We start from the raw sequence: 24515 nt of genomic DNA, 5'->3' as shown, positions 1-24515 counted from the left end.
AAACAACGATATTTTCCGATCTTTAATAAGAGCACAAAATTTTACAACTTACAACATTCTCTGAGAAAAAAAAGGATATATTTCTGCAAGAAATAAAAGGAATCTGAGGGAGCTTCTCCTTCTGATAATGGCAGACAAGGCAAGTCAGATCATTAGACCTGCTGAGAATAACCAGAAAGGGTGAGAAAAACAACAGGGTCAATATTTGGGATAGGACTGAAACCCAGAGAGGTTTAGAATAGTTTTTCTTCTAGAAGCATCTGGATTCCAGAAGAGGTGGTTGAGAAGATTAGTAGACCTTTAAAATAGCCTCAGGAGGACAGAGAGAAACAAACAAAATGGAGGCAAACAAGCAGTGGGGGATGGTAGGAAAAGTTAAGTGGACCCAAAGCATATATATATAGAGAGAGAGAGAGACGGAGTCTCGCTCTATCACCCAGGCTGGAGTGCAGTGGTGTGATCTCGGCTCACTGCAACCTCTACCTCCCAGGTTCAAGTGATTCTCCTGCCTCAGCCTCCTGAGTATCTGGGACTACAGGCACATGCCACTATGCCCAGCTAATTTTTTTTTGTATTTTTAATAGAGACGGGGTTTCACCATATTGGCTAGGCTGGTCTCGAACTCCTGACCTTGTGATCTGCCCGCCTTGGCCTCCCAAAGTGCTGGGATTACAGGCGTGAGCCACTGCACCTAGCCCAAAGCATAATTATTAATTGGATATGGTGAAGCCCAGCTTCAAATCACTCAATATTCGATTCATAATGTACTTAACCTTATGCCTGAAACAGATGCAAATCCTCAAATATTTTCATATACAATATTCGGCACTCCATCAAAGGTCATCAGGTATATGAAGAGACAAAACATGGCTAAAAACCTAAAGAAATAAGAGACAACCGAAATAGACACATAGAGGATCCGGAAAACCTAGTCTTCAGACACAGACTTTAAAACAAATGTTTTTAATATGTTTAAAAAAATAAAAGATGAGATTAAAATTTTTAACGAAGAATTGGAAATAAAAAGAACATACTGAAAACTTGAAAACTAGAAAATACAATAAAAGAACAAGGAAGTCAATGGATAGGTTTAATAGCAGATAAATCACACATGAAGAGAGTATCAACGAACTGGAAGATCAGAGAATAACCAGGATGAATCATTGAAGTGATAGAAGAACAAAAAATACAAATGGGGGGAAAGTGACATTAAAGACAATGAGGAAGCTAATAACAAAGTACCTGTAGTTATAGAAAGAATGAAAAAAGGGAAAAGAGAATGTACTATTTATACAGTTAAGGGCTGAGAAGTTTCCAAATGTGATGAACAACATCAGGCCACAAATTCAAGAAGTGCCAAATAGGCTAAAAGCAAGAAAATTCTATCTTTGTACACAGAGTGAAACAGCTGAAAACCAAAGACAATGAGAATATCTTAAAAACAGCGAGAGTAAAAAAAAAATTACTTTTAAAGGTGAAAAAATTAGATGGAGAGATGATTTCTCAAAAGAAACAATGGGAAAAAGAAGACACAGAAATTGCATCTTCAAGCCGGGTGTGGTAATTCACGCCCGTAGTCCCAGCCACTCGAAAGACTGAGCCAGGTGGATCGCTTTAGCCTAAGGAGTTCAAGGTCAGCCTGTTTAGTGAGACCTCATCTCAAAAAAATAAAAATAAAATAAAATAAATAAAAATTAAATTAAATTAAATAAAAAAAGAAAAAGAAAAGTAGGTGGGAAGAAGGCAACAATAAAATACTGGAAGCTAGGAAGCAAATGAAAGTGTGGGGGGTAAAAATCAACTGTATCTTCAAAATGCTGAAAGAAAACACTTGTCAACCCAGAATGTGTATCTAACAAATACATCCTTTCAGGTAAACAAAAAGAACTGATCAACACATGTGCACAAAACGAATTATTAGAAGGTGTTCTTCAGTCAATAAAAAAATAATCCTAATAGAAGAATGGAGATTAGGAAGGAACGAAGGAAAATCAAATGATAAATGTTTAGGTAAATCTAAACACGTGATTCTCAACTGAGGCGCAGGTTACATTTGGTAATGCCTGGAAATATTTTTGGTTGTCACAACTAGGAGGAAGGTACTAATGGTAATTAGTGGGCAGAGGCCACGGATTGCTGAGCAATAGCTTATAATATACAGGGCAGCTCCCCACAAAAAAAGAATTATCTGGCGCAAATTTTTTTTTCTTTTTTTTTTCTTTTTTTTTTTTTGAGACTGAGTCTGGCTCTGTCACCCAGGCTGGAGTGCAGTGGCACGATCTCAGCTTGCTGCAACCTCCGCCTCTCGGGTTCAAGCAATTCTCCTACCTCAGCCACCTGAGTAGCTGGGACTACACGCACCCGCCACCACACCCAGTTAATTTTTTGTATTTTTAGTAGAGACAGGGTTTCACATGTTAGCCGGATGGTCTCGATCTCTTGACCTTGTGATCCGCCCACCTCGGCCTCCCAAAGTCCTGGGATTACAGGCGTGAGCCACCGTGCCTGGCCTCTGGTGCAAAATGTTAATAGTGATGAGGATGAAAAATCTTATCTAAATGAACTTTGACAAAATAATAATAATATTTTGAGGGTTTAAAAATACATATATAATTAAAACACAGAACTGAAATAGAATACATACTGGGATGGCATAAATGGAGTTGAAGTTCATCCTGGTTCTTGTATTGTCCAGGAAGAGGTAAAGGTACTAATTTATATTAGGACTTTGGTAAGTCAAGGATGTATGTGGTAATCTCTACAAAGAAGAGAATGATAAAAAGTGTATAACTGGCCAGGCATGGTGGCTCACGCCTGTAATCCCAGCACTTCGGGAGGCTGAGGCAGGTGGATCACGAGGTCAGGAGATCGAGACCATCCTGGCTAACACGGTGAAACCCCGTCTCTACTAAAAATACAAAAAATTAGCCAGGCGTGGCGGCAGGCGCCTGGAGTCCCAGCTACTCGGGAGGCTGAGGCAGGAGAATGGCATGAACCCGGGAGGCAGAGCTTGCAGTGAGCCGAGATAGTGCCACTGCAATCTGGCCTGGGCGAAAAAGTAAGACTCCGTCTCAAAAAAAAAAAAAAAAAAAAAGTGTATAATTACTAATGAAATCATAAAAACCAAGCAACCAATTAAAAAGAAAGAAAACAGAAAAAGGAACATAGAATATGTAGGACAAATAAAAAGCAAATATAAAGTATATTTCAACTCAAACATATTAAATTTTACATTAAATATAAACAGCCTAAATGTTCCAGTTCAAGACAAAAATTGTTAAACTGAATTAAAATGCCACTAATAGGAACTTACTGAAAATACAAAAACATAGAAAGGCTGAAAGCAAAACATATATTTTGCAGACATTAACCAAAAGAAAGCAACTACATGCAGGAGCAGAAAACCAAAGACGACATGTTCTCCCTTATAACTAGGAACTAAGTCCATTAGGTACTCATGGACATAAAGATGGCAACAATAGACACGGGAGGAAGGCAGGGAGAGGAACAAGGATTGAAAAACTGTTGTGGGCTATGCTCAGTGCCTGAGTGATGGGATCATTCATATCTCAAATTTCAGTATCACATAACATACTCAGGTAACAAACCTGCATACAACCCTCCTGAATCTAAAAAGTCAAAAAAGAAAAAAAAATGCAGCTACATTAATATTAGACAAAGTAGATCTTACAGCAAAAGCACTCCCAGAGACACTGAAAGTATTTACCTACTGACAAATGCACCAGAAAGATATAACGACTCTAAATTTGTACATACCTACAATCATTAGGACAAACAAGGCAAATTATTAGGACAATTTGGACAAATAGGTTGATAGTATTAAAGTCTTTAAAATCCGGACTGATATTCTATCTACTAATTAAAAAATATTAATTACTTTTTCTTGGCATAAAATGACTACTAATTTTTTTTAACAGACTTTTTTCAGAGCCTTTTTAGATTCAGAGCAAACTGAGTGGAAAGTACAGAGTTCTCATATGTGCTTTTCCCCCACTATCGAAATCTCACACCCTGGATAAATCTATGCTGACATATCATTACCACCCACAGGTCCATAGTTTACGTTAGGGTTCACTCTTGTTACTCTGTCTTGGGTTTTGACTAATTTTTAATGACATGTACCCACCTTTATAGTACTGTTGTCCATTGGTATCCTTGGGGGACTGGTTCCAGGAGCCCGCAAGGATACCAAAATCTGAGGCTGCTCAAGTTCCTTAAGTAAAATGGTATAGTATTTGCATATAATACACACATATCCTCCTGTATACTTTAAATAATCTCTAGATTACTTACACCTAATACACTGTAAAGGCTATGTAAGTAGTTGTTACGCTGTATCATTTAGGGGACAATGACAAGAAAAAAAAAGTCTGCATATGTTCAGCACAAATGCTACATAGGCCAAACTACATTTTTCACTCATGGTTGGTTGAATCCAGATGCAAAACCTGTGATATAAAAGGCTGACTATACTGTATTAGAAGAGTTTCACTGCCCTAAGAATCCTCTGTGTTCCACCTATTCATCCCTCCCCACCCCAAATCCACTATTCTTTTATAGTTTGCATAGTTTTGCCCTTTCTAGAATGTCATAGAGTTGAAATCATACATATGCCATCTCAGGTTGGCTTATTTCATTTAGTTATATATTATATGCATTTAAGGTTCCTCCACGTTTTTTCATGGCATCATGGCTCATTTCTTTTTGGTGTTGAATAATGTTCCATTGTCTGAATATACCATAGTTTGTTTATCCATTCACCTATTGAAGAACATGTTGCTTGTTTCTAAGTTTTGGCAATTATGAAAAAAGCTGCTATACATATCTGTGTGCAGGTTTTTGTGTGGACATAGATTTTCATCTTATTTGGGTAAATACCAAGGGGCACGATTGCTGGGTTGTATGGAAAGAGTGTTTAGTTTTATAAGAAACTGCCAAAGTGTCTTCCAAAGTGGCTGTAGCATTTTGCATTCCCACCAGCACTGAATGAGACTTACAGTTGCTCCACACACTCACCAGCACTGGGTGTTGCCAGTGTTTTGGGTTTTAGACATTTAATAGATATGTAGAGGCATCTGAATTTAATTTGTAATCTGTCTACTATTTTTGAAACTAATATTTGGGATAAAAGTGTTGAAATTTTGGAGGATAATTGTAGATTTGTCTATTTCTTTTTGCAGTTTTTGAAAACAAGTTCACCAATTATTTTTGGTAATGTCTAATCTGCTATTCATCCCTTGTCATGTATTTTTTTCTCTCTCACATTGTAGTTTTCATCTTTAAAAGTTTGATTTGGGTTTTTAAAAAATATCTTCTATGTTTCCACATTACATGGTTAATCTTTCCTCTACCTTCTTGAACATATAGAATATAGGTATAGTGATTTTTAAAGACCTAATTAGTATATCAGCACTGTCATTTCTGAATTGGTTTCAATAAACTGATTTTTCCCATTAGAGGTCAACTTTCCCTGATTCTTTGTGTACCTGGTAAATTTACATTGGATCCTAAAACATTTGTTGGGTTCTCTGAGACACTGTCAAGTTCCTGTACACAGTTTAGTTCTTTCAGAAAGGCTTGCTTTTAAGCTTTATTAAATGAGATTACAGCAGCCTTTAGCCTAGGGCTAATTATTTTCCTCTACTGAGCTAATGCTCTTCTGAGTACTCTACCAGACGCCCTGTGAATTGTAAGGTTTTCCACTCTGACTGGTGGAACACAAACTCTTCCTGGTCTTTTTAAGCTCCAGAGACCATTTTTTTTTACTCCTCCCCCCCCACCCCCCGCTTTGTCCTTTAGGTTAGTTCTTTTCCCAGTCTCAAGTATTAATAAGTTTACTTACATATATGTGTTATCCAGTATTCAGTGGAAGACTTCACATCTCTGGAAGGGTTTCTCTTGGTTAGCTCTCACCTCTCTGTACTCTGCCCTAGGAACACTAGTCTCTTTGGTGTCCTCAGATTTCCAACTCTATCTTTTCAACTCAGGCAGACTGCTGGACTCTGCCTGTGTTCCCCTCCCTGCAACTCCCTTGAGGGAGGAAGCAGGTCAGTCACAGGTCTCTCCAGGCATTTGATTTGCATCCCCTCTCAGGGATCACTGACCTGGACTGCTCTTTGTTTAATATTTGGAAAATGCTTCATATATATTGTTCTACTTTTAAGTTGTTTCAGGTGGGAAGGTATACGTGGTCCCTATTACTCCATGTTGACTGGGAGTCAGATTTGATAAGTTTTGTCATAATACTGGTGTAATGGCTGAACGATTCTCTAGGAAGCGACCATGATGTAGCTTCACAGACTCTCCAAAAGTCTGTGAAATTACATCATGGTCGCTTCCTAGAGTATCATTCTACTTCATGGAGCCACTCTGGTTACTAGTTGTCAAACTAGTAGGAATGTTGTTATGGCAATACAGGGAAGGTGATCTCCACAAAACCATGCTCATTTTCTTGGCCTTCAGGTGATATACTGTATGCAGAATGTCAAAAATGGGTCAGTTAGTGACATTTGTACCTAGGCCGAGGACCCAGGATGGCAGCCATATGTTTGCTAATACCATTATAGGTTTCTACTAAGAAACAATCACAATATTTGCCAAGACTTAGCACGGATGACCCTGCATTTCCTAAACATTTGGGTGGTAGACACTGTGGCTTGAGGAAGGCATGCATTACCCTGAGCTCATGCTCATGGTTTTCAATTTAGATATGCTTAGAATTTCCACAGCTTGTCTTAGGTTGTGAAGTGGACTTCTAAGAATCTGCATATCAACAAATTACAGTCATATGTCACTTAGCGACAGGGATGCATTCTGAGAAATGTGATGTTAGATGATTTCGTTGTTGTACATCATAAAGTGTACTTACACGAACCTAGATGGGACAACCTACTATACACCTAGGCTATATGATAGGGCCTATTGCTCCTAGGCTACAAACCTGTACAGCCTGTGACTGTACTGAAAACTGTAGGCAACTGGAACAGAATGGAATTTGTGTATCTAAACATATCTAAAGCCAGGTGTGGGGGCTCATGCCTGTAATCCTAGCATTTTGTGAGGCTGAGGTGGGTGAATCACTTGAGCTCAGGAGTTTGAGACCTGCCTGGGCAACATAGTGAGATCCCGTCTTTACAAAAAAAAAATATAAAAATCAGCTGGGCATGGTAGCATGTGCCTGCAGTCCCAGCTACTTGGGAGGCCGAGGTGTGAGACTGGCTTGAGCCCAGGAAGCGGAGGTTGTAGTGAGCTGAGATGGCGCCACTGCACTCCAGCCTGGGTGGCAGAGCCAGACCCTGTCTCTAAATAAATAAAAAATAAACATATCTAAATATAGGAAAAGTATGGTTAGAATATGGTCTAAAAGAATTTAAAAAGGGTACACTATATAGAGTACTTACCATGAATGGAGCTTGGAGGACTGGAGGTCACTCCGGTGAGTCAGTGAGTGTGAAGGCCTAGGACATTACTATACACTACTGTAGATTTTATAAACACTGTACACTAAGACTCTACTAAATTTATAAAAAAGTTTTTTTATTTCTTCAATAAATTAGCCTTAGCTTATTGTAATTTAACTTTATATACTTTTTATTTTTTTAAAAACTGACTCTTTTGTAATAGCATTCCTCTCTTTTTTTTCTTTGTCTAAAGGCTTGATTTTTTTTTTTTTTTTTTTTTTTTGAGACGGAGTCTCACTCTGTCCCCCTTGCTGGAGTGCAGTGGCCGGATCTCAGCTCACTGCAAGTTCCGCCTCCCGGGTTCAGGCCATTCTCCTGCCTCAGCCTCCCGAGTAGCTGGGACTACAGGCGCCCGCCACCTCGCCCGGCTAGTTTTTTTGTATTTTTTTTTTTAGTAGAGACGGGGTTTCACTGTGTTAGCCAGGATGGTCTTGATCTCCTGACCTCGTGATCCACCCGTCTCGGCCTCCCAAAGTGCTGGGATTACAGGCTTAAGCCACCGCGCCCGGCCTAGGCTTGATTTTTTAAATCGTTTCAGAAAACTTTTCGTTTATCTTTTCTACAGTTTTTTTGGTTTCTGTTCTGATCTTTAATATTTCTTTTTTGTAACTAATTTTGGGTTTGGTTTGCTCTTCCTTTTCTAGTTCTTTAAGATGCATTATTAGGTTGTTTATATAAAGTTTTTCTACTTGTTGATGTAGGTGTTTATTGCTGTAAATTTCCCTCTTAGTAGTGCTTTTGATATATCCCATAGGTTTTGGTGTGCTGTTTTCATCTTAATTTGTTTCAAGAATTTAAAAAAATTCCTTCTTAATAACACTTGGCTTAAAACACAAATACATTGTACAGTTATACAAAAATATTTTCCTTGTAGCATAATTCTATAAGCTTTTTTTCTATTTTTCTATTTTAACTTTTTTGCTAACTGTTTTTGTTAAAAACAGGCAAACATGCATTAGCCTAGGCCTGCATCAGGTCTAGATCATCAATATCACTGTCTTCCACCTCCACATCTTGTCCCACTGGAAGGTCTTCATGGGTAACAACACTCATGATAATGCCTTCTTCTGAAATACCTCCTGAAGGAACCACCTCAGGCTGTTGCACAGTTAACGTTTTTTTTTTTAATAGGTAGAAGGAGTGTACTCTAAAACTGATAAATAGTAAATACATAAACCAGTAATATAGTCATATATTAAAGTATTATGTACTGTACATAATTGTATGTGCTGTACTTTTTTCTTTTTTTTTTGAGACGGAGTCTCTCTGCACTCTGGGCATGGTGGTGCATGCCTGTAGTCCTAGCTACTCAGTGCAACCTCCGCCTCCTGGGTTTAAGTGATTCTCCTGTCTCAGCCTCCCGAGTTGCTGGGATTACAGGCGTGCACCACCACACTCAGCCAATTTTGTATTTTTAGTAGAGACAGGGTTTCACCATGTTGGCTGGGCTGGTCTCGAACTCCTGACCTCAAGTGATCCACCCACCTTGGCCTCCCAAAGTGCTGGGATTACAGGCTTGAGCCACCGTGCCCAGCCTGTGCTGTATTTTTATATGACTGGCAGTGCAGTAGGTTTGTTTATACCAGCATCACCACAAACACATGAGTAATGTGTTATGTTATGATGCTGTGACATCTCTAGGCAATAAGAATTTTTCAGCTCCATTATAATCTTTTGGGACCATTATGGTATATGCAATCTGTCACTGACAAAAAAGTCATTATGTGGTACATGACTGTACTTTCTTTGGTCAAGTGGTCAGACAGAAAGATTGAGTCAAATGCTTGTAGGGTCTCTCAGTTTTTTTTTTGTTTTTTTTTTCTTTTGAGACAGAGTCTGTCTCTGCTGTTACCCAGGCTGGAGTACAGTGCTGTAATCGCTGCTCACTGCAACCTTGAACTTCTGGGCTCAAGTGAGCCTCCTGAGCCTCTTGCCTCAGCCTCCTGAGTAGCTAGGACTACAGGCATGCACCACCATGCCCAGCTAAGTTTTTATGTTTTAGTTGAGACAAGGTCTTGCTATGTTCCTTACTCTGGTCTTAAACTCCTGGCCTCAAGCAATCCTCCCACCTTGGTTTCGGCCTCCTATAGGGCTGGGATTATAGGCAGAAGCCACAGTGCCTGGCCTCTCAGGTATTTTCTAAGGTTCCAACAAGACGACTGGGTTAGCAGTCTATGGCCACTTCTTATCTCTTAATCCTTCAGTGCCTCTCCTTTGCAGTTTAGTGTATTAATCTCTGTATGTAACATCACCTTGAATGTTTTACCATTCCTTCCCATCACAGTTTTGTTCTGGTTGGTGAAGGAGACCAAGGCATGCCTGTGAGAATTGAAATAAATTTCATCACTGAGCAAGTTAGTTACTTTAACCTTCTAGAATCACCAAATACTTTAAATGCTCATTAAAAAGAGCGGCAAATCTGTTGTGATCTGGGTTCTTATGATACCTGGGGTTTTAGTTTCTCCTCCATACTGGGCTGTGTAAACAAGGCTCTTCATCTTGGGGAACACTGACAGTGAGTGGACCTGAGGAGAGAGCAGGAGGAAAGCTGCAAGGGGTGTAGGGGTGTGCGTGTGTATGTGTGTGTTTCGTAGCTGTAAAATTCTGAGAGGCAGTCAAAACTGCCAACCTTCCTTTGTAGGACTAACTTTAGGCCAAGAGAGATTGGCTGAGTGAATCCTTTGATGACAGCTGCTGCAACACCTTGGTGAAGGTTTCTCCTGTCCCTGGCCACCAGACTCACAGGAATTGCGCCAGTCTGTCTGCCCATAATGCTACTACTGTACCAAGAGTGCCTAAATATTCATTTCTTAAATGTTTTTCAGCTTTACTATGTGCAAGGCCCTGTACTAACCCTGAGACCAGCTAATTAAAGAGTTACTCTTCCTGACTCTTACCTCCTTATAACTGATGCTGCTGACCGTTATTTTTATATGGTATCATCATGCCCTTCCCCCCAGACAATTCTAAAGCTAGAGAATAAAAGCACAAAACAGAGCGGCTGGGAAAATGGGTTGTGGATTACATCAGTCATAGAACGTCTTAGCAAACAGGCGGAGAGAAATCTCCCAAGTAATCTTTGAAAACCTGCAGAACATCAGAGCCCAGAGCGGGGGCCATGTCTGATCCACCACCGTTACTGGTAATGAGAGTTTCCCTGGAACACATCCGCTCTCATTTGTTTACATACTGTTGTTGGGAAAAAGGCTTATGGGGTGCCTGCATAAACGGGCCATAAAAATATGGGACAGTAAGTTGTGGAAAGCCACAAGAGAACTCTGAGGAGGAAAGCCTTCCTATTGCCATTATGTCCCCATGCTCTGAGTGCAACCGGCTCTCTTATCTATAAACACTGTGCTACAGGAGAAAGACACTCCTTTGAAACATTGAAATGTGGACAGACATACAGGCTCCTAGTTAAGCCCGCTCCCATTAGCTACTCCCCAATAAGTTAAAGATATGCTATTTAAGCACAAAGGAGATTCATTTAAACTGCTATTGCTATAGATTACGCCTATGACACACTGCCTCCCTTTTACTGTTTCGCCCTAAACATCTGCTTCTTAGATCTAAGTGATTGTACTCAACAAATAGTGTGGAGATCAGAACTCTGGGCCTTTTGCAGCCCCCATTTTGCAACTGGCCTCCTGGCTCCCACCTTTATGAAATCTTAACCTGTCTCTTCTCTTCCTTTGTCACCACTGGGCTTTGGGTACCCTATGGGTGGTGTTGAGGCTGGTCCCCAACATATGACTATGGCTGCTTTCATGCTACAATGACAGAGCTGAATAGTTATGACAGAGAAGGTGTAGCCTATGATGCCTCAAATATATAGTATCCGGCCCTTTATAGAAAAAGGTTTCTAATTCCTGGTCTAAAGATAAAGGTAAGATACAAAAAGGTTCTGGCCAGGCATGGTGACTCATGCTGTAATCCCAGCACTTTGGGAAGCCAATGCAGGAAGACTGCTTGAGCCCAGGAGTTCAAGGCTGCAGTGAGTCATGACTGAACCACCGCACTCCAGCCTGGGTGATGGAGCAAAACCCCGTCTCTATGAAAAAAAAAAAAAAAAAAAAAAAGTTTTTTGATTCTGATAGAAGAATTCCAAATTATGATTTGGCAATAATACTGTAGCATATAGCCCATATATCATAAGTGTAATTTCTCAAAGACTTGCCTACTGAGGCATACAAGCAAGTATATAAGCCAATTTTCAGAGGTAAAAATTTAGTCACCACTAACTTTGAAATATTGTTTCATTCTAGAAATTAGCTGGTGAAAAAAAATCAAACATGAAGATTGCAGTTTTGTTTTGTTTTTTTCTGCTTATCATTTTTCAAACTGACTTTGGACAAAATGAAGAAATTCCTAGGAAGCAAAGGAGGAAGATCTATCACAGAAGGCTGAGGAAAAGTTCAACCTCACACAAGCACAGATCAAACAGACAGCTTGGAACTCCGCAAACAACAATTTTTACACCAGTAGCAAGATTTCCTGTTGTTAACTTTGATTACGGCATGGAGGAAAAGTTTGAATCTTTTTCAAGTTTTCCTGGAGTAGAATCAAGTTATAATGTGTTACCAGGTAAGAGAACAATATAAGAGAGAGACAGAAGGAGGGAGGAGGGTGAGAGATGGTATGGGGAAAGAGAAGGAGAGAGGGAGAGAGGGAGAACATCTCCATGAAGATAATCTTCTAAAGAAAAATCCAGGTTATTATATTACTTTTTGGTTTAATCTACAAACATACATTTTAAAATAATTTTTAAAAATGGGGCCAGGTGCGGTGGCTCACACCTGTAATCCCAGCACTTTGGGAGGCTGAGGTGGGCAGATCACGAGGTCAGGAGTTTGAGACCAGCCTGGCCAACATGGTGAAACCCCGTCTCTACTAAAAATACAAAAAATTAGCTGGGTGTGGTGGCGTGTGCCTGTAATCCCAGCTACTTGGGAGGCTGAGGCAGGAGAATCACTTGAACCTGGGAGGCGGAGGTTGCAGTGAGCAGACATAATGCCACTGCACTCCAGCCTGGGCGACAGAGCAAGACTCTGTCTCAAGATTAAAAACAAAACAAAACAAAACACCCCCCAAAAACCAAAAGCAGCTTAAGGAACATATTTATAATACAAAATTATTAGACAAAAGTTACTTATCCCACCACTATATTTACAAAATCATAGTTATCATTTTGGTTTATTTCTTTCCAGTATGTTTACTATGCATATATTTTAAATAGTTGTAATCCTAACATAGATAACATACATAAACATTTATAAACTGCTTTTCCATTTATAACAATAGATCATCTAGAATACAGAAATAAATTATTCAGATGATTCTGTGAACATATGGCTATTACATATTTTCAACCAAAAATTTTCAACTACAAATAGAATTAAAGCCACTGAATTCATTTTATATAGGTTAAGCCACTGACATTTAAAAGATTTAAGTGACTAAAAATTCTGCTAAAGATTTCAATTAGGCATTTATAAAAACTAGTATTAAATGGTTTACATTTTTCCAAATTTGGAAGAAAAAAGTATTATAGGCATGTTACCATTAAATAAAACTTTCAAAAGAATAACAGAAAATATCACCATATGATGTTCTGTGGCCAGTATTTCATATATTGTCTCAATACAGCTAAATGCTTCTTCATTAGTTATTTCCATGAATTTAACAGAAATAATATACAATTATCCTGAAAATAGGCAATTTAAGCCACACTTACAACATGATTGGGAAAAGAAAGGAAGAGAAATCAACTTAAAAAAATTGTAATAATAACGTACTCATAACTGCTAAAGAATGATGAAGTCAATATTTTTAGTTAAGTGGAAAGATAGCTAAGCTATAATAATGGAAAACGAAAAAGCCAAAAAAGAAGTATTCATAACGTGATCTCAAACTTGTGTAAAATAATGTTTGTATATGTAAGCATATATGCATAAAAGTACAGAAGATATATACTAAGCATTTCCAAATTGTCCAAAAATATTTTCCAGTGATTTTACAGTACTTTTTGATTGTATCACCACACATAACACAAAATTTACCATTTCATCCATTTTAAAGTGTACAATTCAATAGCATTTAGTACAGTCACAATATTGTGCAACCATCACTACTATCTTGTTTCTGAACATTTTCATCCCACCAAAAGGAAACTCTGTACCTAAACTCCTCATTTCTCCCCACTCCCAGCCCTTGGCAACCACTAATCTATTCTGTGTCTATGAATTTGCCTATTCTGGAAATTTCATGTAAATGGAATCACATAATATGTAGCCTTGTGTATCTAACTTCTTTACTTAGTATAATGTTTTTAAAGTTCATCTATAGTTAGCCTGTATCAGAACTTCATTCCTTTTTATGGCTGAATAATATTCCATTGTATGGCTATACCATATTTGTTTATCCATATTGCTTATCAGTTGATGAACATCTGGGCTGTTTCTACCTTTTGGCTATCATGAATAGCACAGCTATGAGCATTAATGTAAGTTTTATTTCAACACCTATTTTCAATTCTTTTGGGTATATACTTAGGAGGAGAACTGTTGGGCCATTTGGTAATTCTATATTTAATTTATTGATGAACTGCCAGATGTTTTCCAAAGTGGCTACACTGTTATATATCCACCAGCAATGGAAGAGGATTCCACTTTCTCTACATTCCTGCCAACAACTATTTATTTTTAATTATAGCTGTTCTTTTATGAAGTGGTATCTCATTGTGGTTTTGATTTGCATTTCCCTAACAACTAATGATGTTAAGCATCTTTTTATGTGCATGTTGTCTATCTGCATATTCAACTCCTATGCCTATTTCTTTCTTAAGAGATGGGGTCTTGCTCTGCTGCCCAGGCTGGAATACAGTGGTACAATCATAGCTCACTGCAGTCTTGAACTCCTGGGCTTCAGTGATCCTCTGCCTCAGCTTCCCAAGTAGCTGGGACTACAAGAATGCACCACCGCACCTGGCTAACTTTTTAACTTTTTCTGTAGAGACAGCATCCCATTATGTTGTCCAGGCTGGTGTCAAATTCCTGGCCTCAAGAAATCTTCCCTCCTTGGCCTCCCAAAGTGCTGGAATTACAGGCAAGAGCCACTGTATTGGGCAAGTTTTGCCCATTTTTTAATTGCATTGCCTTTCTGTAATTCAGTTATAAGAGTTCTTTATGAATATTCTGGATATCAGGACCTTATCAGATATATGATTTCACATATTTTCTCCCATTGTGTATACTGTCTTTTCCCTTTCTTAACAATGTCCTTTGATGCACCAAATTTTAAATTTTGATAAAGTCTAATTTATCTTTTTCTTTAGGTGTCATATCTAAGAATCCACTGCCAAATATGAGGTTATAAAGATTTACCCCTATGGATTTTTCTAAGAGTGTTGTAGTCTTACCTCTTATATTTAGAGCAAAGGTCTAAATATAAGATATATTAGGTCTTTGATCCATTTTAAGCTAATGTTTGTATTTGGTGAAAGGCAGGGATTCAGCTTCATTCTTTTGCTGGTGTTGTCCCAGCACCAGTTGTTGAAGATTGTTCTTTCCTCCACTGAATGGTCTTGACACCTTTCTTGAAAATCAGTTGTTCACAGATGTATGTCCGACTTTCAATGTTCCACTGGCCTATATGTCTATCCTTATACTAGTATCACACTGACAAAAGCTGATTATTGTGTCTTTGTAGTGAGTGTTTTGAAATCTGGAAGTGTGAGATCTCCAACTTTGTTCTTTTTTCTCAAGATTGCTTTGGTTATTTGGGATCCCCTATAGTTCCAAATGAATTTAAGGATCTGCTTTTCCATTTCTGCAAAAAAAAAATGGCCATGGACATTTTGATAGCGTGCTTTTGATAACCCGGAAGAAACTCATATGTGTATTTTTGTTCAGAGGAGCAACTGGGTAGGTGGGATTAGCCTATTGCAAGTATCCAAATGAGAGATGGGTAGGGCCTGAATTGGGCTGAGTTAGTGGTCGGGGAAAGAAGGGGACTAACGTTGAGAGGCTCATTTGGGGGTGGAACTTGGGGATAGTGGCTCAGATGGAGGAAAGTTATCTGGAATGACACCTGGATTGGAAGAAAAACATCCCCCCTAATATTCTCCTCAGCTTTCTAACGGTCTGCTTAGCTGATACACTTATCCACATATCTGCAATCTTGTATGTCGGAAAATGAATATATGCACTGCATCATGCACTTTATTTGTTTATTTATTTATTTAGAGACAGAGTCTTGCTCTGTCGCCCAGGCTGGAGTGCAGTGGAACGATCTTGGCTCACTGCAACCTTCACCTCCTGGGTTCAAGTGATTCTCATGCCTCAGCTTTTAGAGATGGGGTTTCACCATGTTGCCCAGGCTGGTCTCAAACTCTTGGTCTCAAGTGATCCACCCGCCTCAGCCTCCCAAAGTGGTGGGATTACAGGCATGAGCCACCGCGCCCAGACAGTATTATACACTTTAAAAGGGTGAATATTATAGTATGTGAATATTTCAATAGCATAATAAACCATAAAAAAGATAGCTCAGTGTCTCACTGAGAAGCACCATAGAAGCATGCTGTCTGGTTTCACCTATTCCCATGTGCACATCAAGGGTGGGCTGTGAGCTTGTCATTAGTGCTAGCTCAGCTCTCCGATCACATGATGGAACTGGATTGGCTGGTGGCTTTGGAAGTTTGGTGTGGCCGTACAATTTGCATTGGTCAGTGTAATTAGACACTTTTAGAGTTCAAGTGTGATTTGTAACCTCACATTCCCACTATCGCAGTGATCGGGACAGCCTACTTATAGATGAATCCTGAGTGAATATGATGAGCTGAGCCCCTGTGTCCCCACATTAGACACAAAGTATAAATGAAAAATAACTGAGATTTGGGGATTGTTTGTTGCTGTTGTATAATTTAATCTACCCTGATGGATACAAAATGGAAGCGCAGTTCAGCCCCAAGTTACCATGAGGGAGTTCACTCTTAGAGCCTAAGTGAAGGGGCTGAGAGGAGAGCCTGTGAAAAGCATTTCAGCATTTCTTGTCTATATGACATTTTTACCCTACACATGAATGCACGTAGAATTCTACTCTTGTGTGGTCAGAGCAGTCTGACTTCACATTGTGTTTACTTCCATTCACAGTTGCTGGTAACCACATAAGAAATTTAAATTTGTGCTTTTGTTTTCTTCTAGGAAAGAAGGGACACTGTTTGGTAAAGGGCATAACCATGTACAACAAAGCTGTGTGGTCCCCTGAGCCCTGCACTACCTGCCTCTGCTCAGATGGAAGAGTGCTTTGTGATGAAACCATGTGCCATCCCCAGAGGTGCCCCCAGACAGTTATACCTGAAGGGGAATGCTGCCCTGTCTGCTCTGCTACTGGTATAGAGATTTAGCTAAGCAAAATATCAGTGTGTGATTGATCTTTAACTTCCATTTGTTTTTGTTACTAATTTTAGATTAAAATTATGATACGTTAGTCATCTGAGTACTTAAAATATTGGCAGAATGTTGATTAACATAGAAAATATCTGGGAAAATGCATGGTAGGGGATATAAATAATAGACTGTGGCTTTATAGTTCTAGCTCTATCAGATTCAGTAAACTTGGATGAGATTACATTCCACATTTAACTCTCAGCTTTAGAGGTACGGTAAGAGAATTTCTACAACTAACAGACCCTGAATTCTTACTGAGTTAAGGGCTCTGCTTTGGTCTATGTGTGCATTATCCCACTTAATCCACCCCAACATGGCTTTATCACCGTGAAGCCAGGGTAAACAAAGGAAGAGTGATTTGCATCTAAAGAGAATAAAGCCCCAGCCCTCTGGCTATACCCAGCCACTCAAAGGCAGCACAGGAACCCACATCGCTGCTTGGATAATCCCAGGAAAATGCAGAAGTGTAGCCTGAAGCATGATTTTCTCACGTGGCCCTTCTGTGTGCAGGAGATCACAGCATGGGTTTTGTTGGCTGCTCATGGACCCCTTCTCCAATGAGGCTCATACCTGACTGAATGAAGGACCCTTCCCGGGAGGCCCAGTCTCCTCTGAGAAAAGCCTAACCAACACCTTATGAAAATAAGCAAATAAATACTTGTTAAATACTTGGCTGGGAAGGGATAGGGCCATCTTCTCTTGTCTATAACCGAGGTAGATTGCTCCCATGCACACAGATGATCACAGGGTAGGTGTCTACAAAAGTCTCCTGCCAGGAAAAACTTTTGACGTTTTAGAAATTGTGTTTTGCTTTATACTACCAAATATTTCACTAACGTTTAAAGAGAGTTAGGAAAAAAGTGTTCAATGAAACGGATTCCTTGGAGTGAAATAAATACAAGGTTTACAAAGTAAGAGTCACAAATTCTCAGACATTTTTTCAAAAGACTTGGAGTATTCTTGAAATGTAGTTATTTTGGAAAAATAAACTTGGATATACAGGAAGGATTTTAAATGTTTCAATATGATAGCTTTAGTTTCCTTTTACTAACTTTTTCCTATTCTCCTTCTGCATGTTTTGCTAGAGATGTGAAAAAACTCACAGACTTTATAATACATACTGAATTGATATCTCAAGTAATTTCTCCAAATAATTATATTTCCTGAGTTCTTTTTGGGAGTAGTTTATATATAGTATTAAATAAGAGTAGGCAGATGATTAAGTAAATTTATAAATCTTGATGAAAGAAAATGTATGCACCCTGGCTGGGTATGGTAGTTCACACCTGTAATCCCAGCACTTGGGGAGGCTGAGGCGGGAGGATCACAATGGGTCACGTGTTCGAGACCAGCCTAGTCAACACGGTGAAACCCCATCTCTACTAAAAATACAAAAATTAGCCTGGCATAGTGGCGGGGTGCCTGTAATCCCAGCTACTTGGGAGGTTGAGGCAGGAGAATCGCTTGAACCCGGGAGGCAGAGGGTGAAGTGAGCTGAGATCATGCCACTGCATTCCAGCCTGGGCAACAGAGCAAGACTCTGTCTCAGGGGAAAAAAAAAAAATTTATGCACTGTGAAATCAGTTCTTCCTAGAACTGTTTACTCAGAGAGTGAATTTGAATCTAGTCTTTGTCTTGTCTTCCCCACTTTCTGCCAAAGATTTAACAGCTGAATATAAATGTAGATTCACTGTCTACTATCATTTATTCTACTCCCACCGTCATGGAAGGATAAACAGCACTCCTGTGCATATGTCTAAGTTAAAGCAACATCACTTAAGTCCAGAACGTCATTTGTAGGTCTCAGGTAGTAAAGACGATTTAAGTATAGAATCTGGGAGAGAGGAGGAGGACAACTTTCTCTCTATAACTCTGAATTTCAGAGGATGACACTAGGATGCCAGGGACAAAAATAGTGACAAATCTATAACAAAAGTTGGTTTCACTGCTATAAGCAATTAAAATATACACCTGTTTCACTTTTTTAATGTCTGGTAAACAGTCTACAAATTCTCACATTAGCAATAGCCCTAGTGAACAGAACAGTATCTATTATAAAGGTATCACATCTGATTATAACACAATCTCACAACAGGATTGCTTACCATTTTGCCTCATGTGGCAATATTATTCCCTCCTTAGTCACCAGGTAGCATGATATGTTAGCAAAAATAAGCATTAAGTTATTTAATATAAAAATTAGTATTAAGGTCCACAGGTGAAAAAAATGTAAGAGATCTTACAAAATAGAAATAAAGTGACTATTAAAACTTTTTAAGCAAAAATTTCAAGGTGCATTTCATCTTTAAATTGCACTCAAATACTTGGAGGGAATAATATTTACTAATCTCATTTTTGTTATGATTTTTTCTTTTATTAATATCATCAACTTATCTCTGCTACCTCATCCTTGCGTGGTCATTAGTCTCCTATTCTCTACTCAGTGGTATAGCATTAAATGATAGAAATGAATTTTCTGGTGATTCTTCAGAACAAAGAGAACCTACCAATTTACTTCATAAGCAACTGCCACCTCCTCAGGTGGGAATGGACCAAATAGTAAGAAAAGAAGCACTTCAATCTGAGGAGGATGAAGCAATGAAAGAAGATACAGAGCAAAAGACAGAGACCCCTGAATCTAGAAATCAGAGGCAACTTTACAGTGAGGGGGACAGCAGAGGAGGAGACAGAAAGCAGAGGCCTGGAGAGGAGAGGAGGCTGGCACACCAGCAGCAACGCCAAGGAAGGGAGGAGGAGGAGGAGGATGAGGAGGAGGAGGGTGAGGAGGATGAGGAGGAGGAGGAAGACGAGGAGGACCCGGTAAGAGGAGATACGTTCCGAATGCCCTCTCGATCCCCACTTCCTGCTCCTCCCAGAGGCACACTGCGCCTGCCAAGTGGGTGCTCTCTGTCCTACAGGACCATCAGCTGCATCAACGCCCTGCTCACCCAGATACCACCACTCACAGCACCACAGATAACAAGTCTGGAGCTCACTGGTAAGAGATGTTCACTTCTGCTTTATTTTGTGCTTTAGAAGTAAATGACTCTTAGCAGCTGGGCATGGTGGCTCATGCCTGTAATCTCAGCACTTTGAGAGGCTGAGGTGGCCAGATTACCTGAGGTCAGGGGTTCGAGACCAGCCTGGACAATATGGCGAAACCCCATCTCTACCAAAAATACAAAAATTAGCCGGGTGTGGTAGGGCATGCATGTAATCCCAGCTCCTCAGAAGGCTGAGGCAGGAGAATCGTTTGAATCCAGGAGGTGGAGGTTGCAGTGAGCTGAGATTGAGCCACTGTACTCTAGCCTGGGCAACTGAGCAAGACTCCATCTCAAAAAAAAAAAAAAAAAAAAAGTAAATGACTCTTAGGCAAGTGCAGTTGTATACACCTGTAGTCCCAGCTACTAAGGAGGTTGAGGTGGGGGAATGGCTTTAGCCCAGTAGTTTGAAACCAGTCTAGGCAACAGAGTGAGACCCTGTCTCTTAAAAAAAAAAAAAATGGACGATTCTCATTGCTCTATGAAGATTATATTTTAATTTCATCCTAAAAATTGATCCTGAATAGACTAATTTCATAATCTTCAAATATATAAACTTTGCAGAAAAGATAGCTATTTACTGCAGAATAGCAGTCAGGTATAAAGCAAACTCCTCCAAATCAAATGATGATTTCCTACTGATGTTTCTTAAAAATCAGCTTTCATGAGGTATAATTTGTATGTAGTAAAACTTATTTTTAGTACATAAGTTCTGAGTTTTGACAAATGCACATTGTCATTTAGCCACCACCAAAAGTAAGATATAGGACATTCTGTCACTCCCCAGAATTCCTTGTTTCCCCCTCCAGCAGTCACTGGCCACCAAAGAGCACTGATCTGTTTTCTGTCTCTACAGTTTTGCCTTTTCCAGAGTGTTACATAAATGGAATCATACAATACATAGCCCTTTCAGTCTAGTTTCTAATGTTTTTGAGAGCCACGCATTTTGTTTTGTGTATCAGTAGTTCGTTCCTCTCTTCTGCCAAGTAGTGTTCCATCATGTGGATGGGCCATGGTTTCCTACCAGGTATACGTCATCTGAGTTGTTTCCAGTTTGGGGTGATTATGTATAACGTTGCTATAAACATCCATGTACAAATGTTTGTGTGGACCTAAGTCTTCATTTCTCTAGGGCAATGCCCAGGAGTGGGACTGCTGATATGGTAAATACATGTTTAAGTTTATAAGAAACTGCCCGACAGTTCTCTAAGGTGGCTGCTCCTTTCCCACCTGCATGCTGGGGAGCTCCTGCCTCTCTGCAGCCTGCCAGCACTTGGTACTGTCAGTTGCTTTTTTCCCCTCGTTTTTGACATTCTAGTGGGAATGTGGTCATCTAGACCTTTTGCCCATGTTTCCATCGGACCACCAGGGAGGGCTCTGAGTAGAAGAACAGCAGGACCAGGTGTGACAGGCTGGCTGGTGGGGACACTTTGGGTGCTGGGAACAGCAGGAGCCTTCGTCTGGGTAATGAGGCCCCTATGCCAGGGGTGGCTCTGGAGATGCTGGGGTGAGGGGAGCTGAAAAGGTCAACACATTTGTGCAGGGATGGCCATTTGTGACAGCACACTGCCAGTGTCAAACATAATAGAAGCTTCCGTGGCCTTTCTGACAAAGGATTTCATCCTACTTTTATATGATCACCTAAGGAATTCCTCTCATGCTCAGCAACGCCCCTTCCTCCTGTGGCCTGTGCACCAGGTATGCTCTGCCCTAAGAAAACCCAATCTGTGAAAGTCTGAAGTCTTGGAAAAGATAAATGACCCACACTGAGCTACACTGTTACGGTTTTATAAGAAGGTCACCACGTGACTTTTATGGTATGTACTATTGGTACGCTCACTTTCTGGGTTTAAAAATCGACTACTGAACTTAACTAAATGTTAAAACAAAAACCCATAAAATTAGGGCATATAGGAACCTTTGCAGATTGAAGCCATAGAGGCATAACATTAGATGTCAGAGAGTCTTGGAGATGATCTCCCCCAGCTTCGTATGCAGAGATGGAGACAGGCTCAGAGGAGGTGAGTGATTTGCATGAGCATTCATGGACAAAAACAGAGGCATGCTTCTAGTCCAAGAAAATGGCTATGGGAGAATATGAAGACTAAAAATCAGTTTCTGTATAACCGTCCACACCTTTGTTGTAAATGCACAATGTTACCAGTACTCTCCAGCAGACCACATTCTGGCTGTGTTAAGCACCTTCATCTAAACCATGATATACTTACAGCCTGATGAATCCTTAGAGAGAAAATGTCAACTATGTTAAACTATCTATTTCCAGCCTGTTACTTTTCTGAACATACTTTGGTTATATAATATATATTCTGTCCTTGTTCTGAGTATTGCTTTCTCCTCCAGACAAAGCTCTCTCTTGAAATCTATGCACACACGCCCATACATGTGTGTACATGTATGTATATGCACACATGCCTAAAACATAACCGCTGTATGTCCTAGGCAATTCCATCGCCTCCATCCCAGATGAAGCATTTAATGGATTACCAAATTTGGAAAGGCTTGATCTGAGCAAAAATAATATCACTTCTCCAGGCATAGGTCCAAAAGCATTCAAGGTAAATACATGCTCTGATTTGTCTATCTGGACGAATGGCTTCACTATGACTTGCACTGGTTGGAGATGGGGAAGGGAGGAAAAGGAAAATGCTTCTAATTGGTAGTTTTCTTCTAAGAAAGTTTCCTCTCTGATGTTCCTAAACTGCATTCAAGTTTTCTCTTGAATATAGTTTATTATTTTACATACTTTTAGCTTTGTCATAAGGGCACCAACAATAGCATTAGTGACAAAACTAATGATTTTAATTTATGGAGTAGTTTCTCCCCAAGTAACTGAAAACATGCTAAAATCTGGTCTCGTAGCATATGAAGTATTTTCTGGAAATAAATTGAGCCTATCTGGAAACTCTATTAACATTTTTCAGGCCAGCAAGACACGGCTTCCTTTTTTTGTTTGTTTTGCTTCGTGCAATGAACAAAACCTGATGGAGGATACTTTGGCAGAAGGGGGTTCTGGAAAAACAGATAGGCTCAGATAAAAACTAGGGATAGCTTGGAAAAGAAGAGGGAAAGAGAGAGAACAGGAAACAGCATAGAATAAACCTTTGAAAGATACAGATTGAACTAATTTTATATATATATATAAACGGGCCGGGCGCAGTGGCTCATACCTGTAATTCCAGCACTTTGGGAGGCTGAGATGGGTGGATCACGAGGTCAGGAGTTTGAGACCAGCCTGGCCAACATGGTGAAACCCCGTCTCTACTAAAAATACAAAATTTAGCCGAGTGTGGTGGCATGCGCCTGTAGTCCCAGCTACTCGGGAGTCTGAGGCAGGAGAATTGCTTGAATTCGAGAAGCAGAGGTTGCAGTGAGCCGAGATTGTGCCATTGCACTCCAGCCTGGGCGACAGAGGCAGACTCTGTCTCAAAAAACAAAAAGGAGGAAAGAAGACAGAATTCAAGGAATTTAAGAGTTAAGAGAGAAGGGGTTTATGTTTGTTAAAAAAACAAAAAACAAAAAACAAAAAACTCATAAATGTGTGTGTTTGAAAAGCCATAAATAAAGCACATTCTATTTTACTAGGTGAAACTGTTACTCCCTTGGGCAGTCTTCTGGGTCTTCCACCCACTCTTCAGACAAATCACTGGCCTCTTATATTCTCAGTTCCTGTTTCTTATCTGGAGTCTAGGCTGGCAGATAAGAGGGTTCCACATTCACATCCTAGATCTACTTCGTGCTATCCATCCTTCTCCTAGAAAATGGCTAGCATTAGGGGGTCCTTTCCCTATATTTGACCAAGAGAAAAACATTGTAGGAGATTACCTCCTTTTCTTGCTTTGGAATTCTCTGTCCCATTCCGAAACTGTTGAAATTTAAATATGATCACTGGAGAGGTGAATCATTCCATGGGACTTTACTAAAATCTACCTAACCACAGTTCCCCACTTTTGGTGGTAGAGGGTAGGTTTGATCAATGAACACACAACTACAAATGTGAAAAGATACTTTTCCAGACGGTCAACTGGATGCCATATAGGAATAGCTTGTAACATCTGTAGTCCTTAGTTTTGAAAAATTTCCACAGTAATTAGTGTCATTTTATGACCTTTCTGGAGTAGATAAAAAACTGAGGTTTACAAGTATGTTAAAAGGATTGATTGCTATCTTAATTGTTAGCATCCATGACAGCTTCAGATTACTGCATGATTTCATAAAATTTCTGTGTATTGCTGAAAAAGTGGAAACCTAAGATCTAGCAAGAACGACCAATCCAGTAGTTATGGCAGCTTTCTCTCACTTTCTAAAAAGCTGCAATATAAACATGGTGAGTAAGCTACAAAATAATCAAATGTAGTCTGTTGAAAATCCCTGAGAATCAATGCTACTACCAGCATCAATATCAACCTGGCAGGGGGAATATGGGGTTTGCTGTGTGGCCTGGATATTACTGTCTAAGCCTAAGGAAAGATAGTTTGTGAGACTTTCAGTCAGTGCTTCAAAACGACCCTTATGTGAAATGTGACTGC

General features: G+C 39.7%; 2 protein-coding genes across 10 annotated transcripts in view; one reads left to right on the top strand and one right to left on the bottom strand.

Moving 5' to 3' along the window:
• CENPP (centromere protein P) overlaps nucleotides 1–24515 on the bottom strand; it is a 271071-nt gene that overhangs the window by 70826 nt on the left and 175730 nt on the right. The window contains exon 6 of one of the 3 annotated variants that reach the window (XM_074017857.1): nucleotides 15226–15308. The exons of the other annotated variants lie outside the window; for them this stretch is intronic. Coding sequence (XP_073873958.1) covers nucleotides 15255–15308 — 54 coding nt within the window. The 3' untranslated portion in view covers nucleotides 15226–15254. Of the gene's footprint in view, nucleotides 1–15225; nucleotides 15309–24515 lie in introns of those variants that run through there. 3 annotated transcript variants of the gene reach the window in all.
• The window catches only part of ECM2 (extracellular matrix protein 2), a 41316-nt gene that overhangs the window by 2224 nt on the left and 14577 nt on the right, over nucleotides 1–24515 (top strand). For 3 of the 7 annotated variants that reach the window (XR_012424898.1, XM_005582251.5, XM_074017855.1), the window contains exons 2-5: nucleotides 11747–12065; nucleotides 16682–16870; nucleotides 19419–19925; nucleotides 22429–22544. Coding sequence is in view for 4 of the 7 variants with exons in the window: in XM_005582251.5 (XP_005582308.3) it covers nucleotides 11774–12065; nucleotides 16682–16870; nucleotides 19419–19925; nucleotides 22429–22544 (1104 nt within the window). In the remaining 3 variants the exon portion in view is untranslated. Of the gene's footprint in view, nucleotides 1–11746; nucleotides 12066–16681; nucleotides 16871–19352; nucleotides 19926–22428; nucleotides 22545–24515 lie in introns of all 7 variants that reach the window. The other 4 variants (XR_012424897.1, XM_005582250.5, XM_074017854.1 and 1 more) reach the window with 2 other exon arrangements.

This window comes from Macaca fascicularis, chromosome 15 (genome assembly GCF_037993035.2).
Source record: "Macaca fascicularis isolate 582-1 chromosome 15, T2T-MFA8v1.1".
Taxonomy (NCBI): Eukaryota; Metazoa; Chordata; class Mammalia; order Primates; family Cercopithecidae; genus Macaca; species Macaca fascicularis.
Note: the sequence above shows the minus strand (reverse complement) of the source record. Positions and strands in the feature narration are given on the sequence as shown.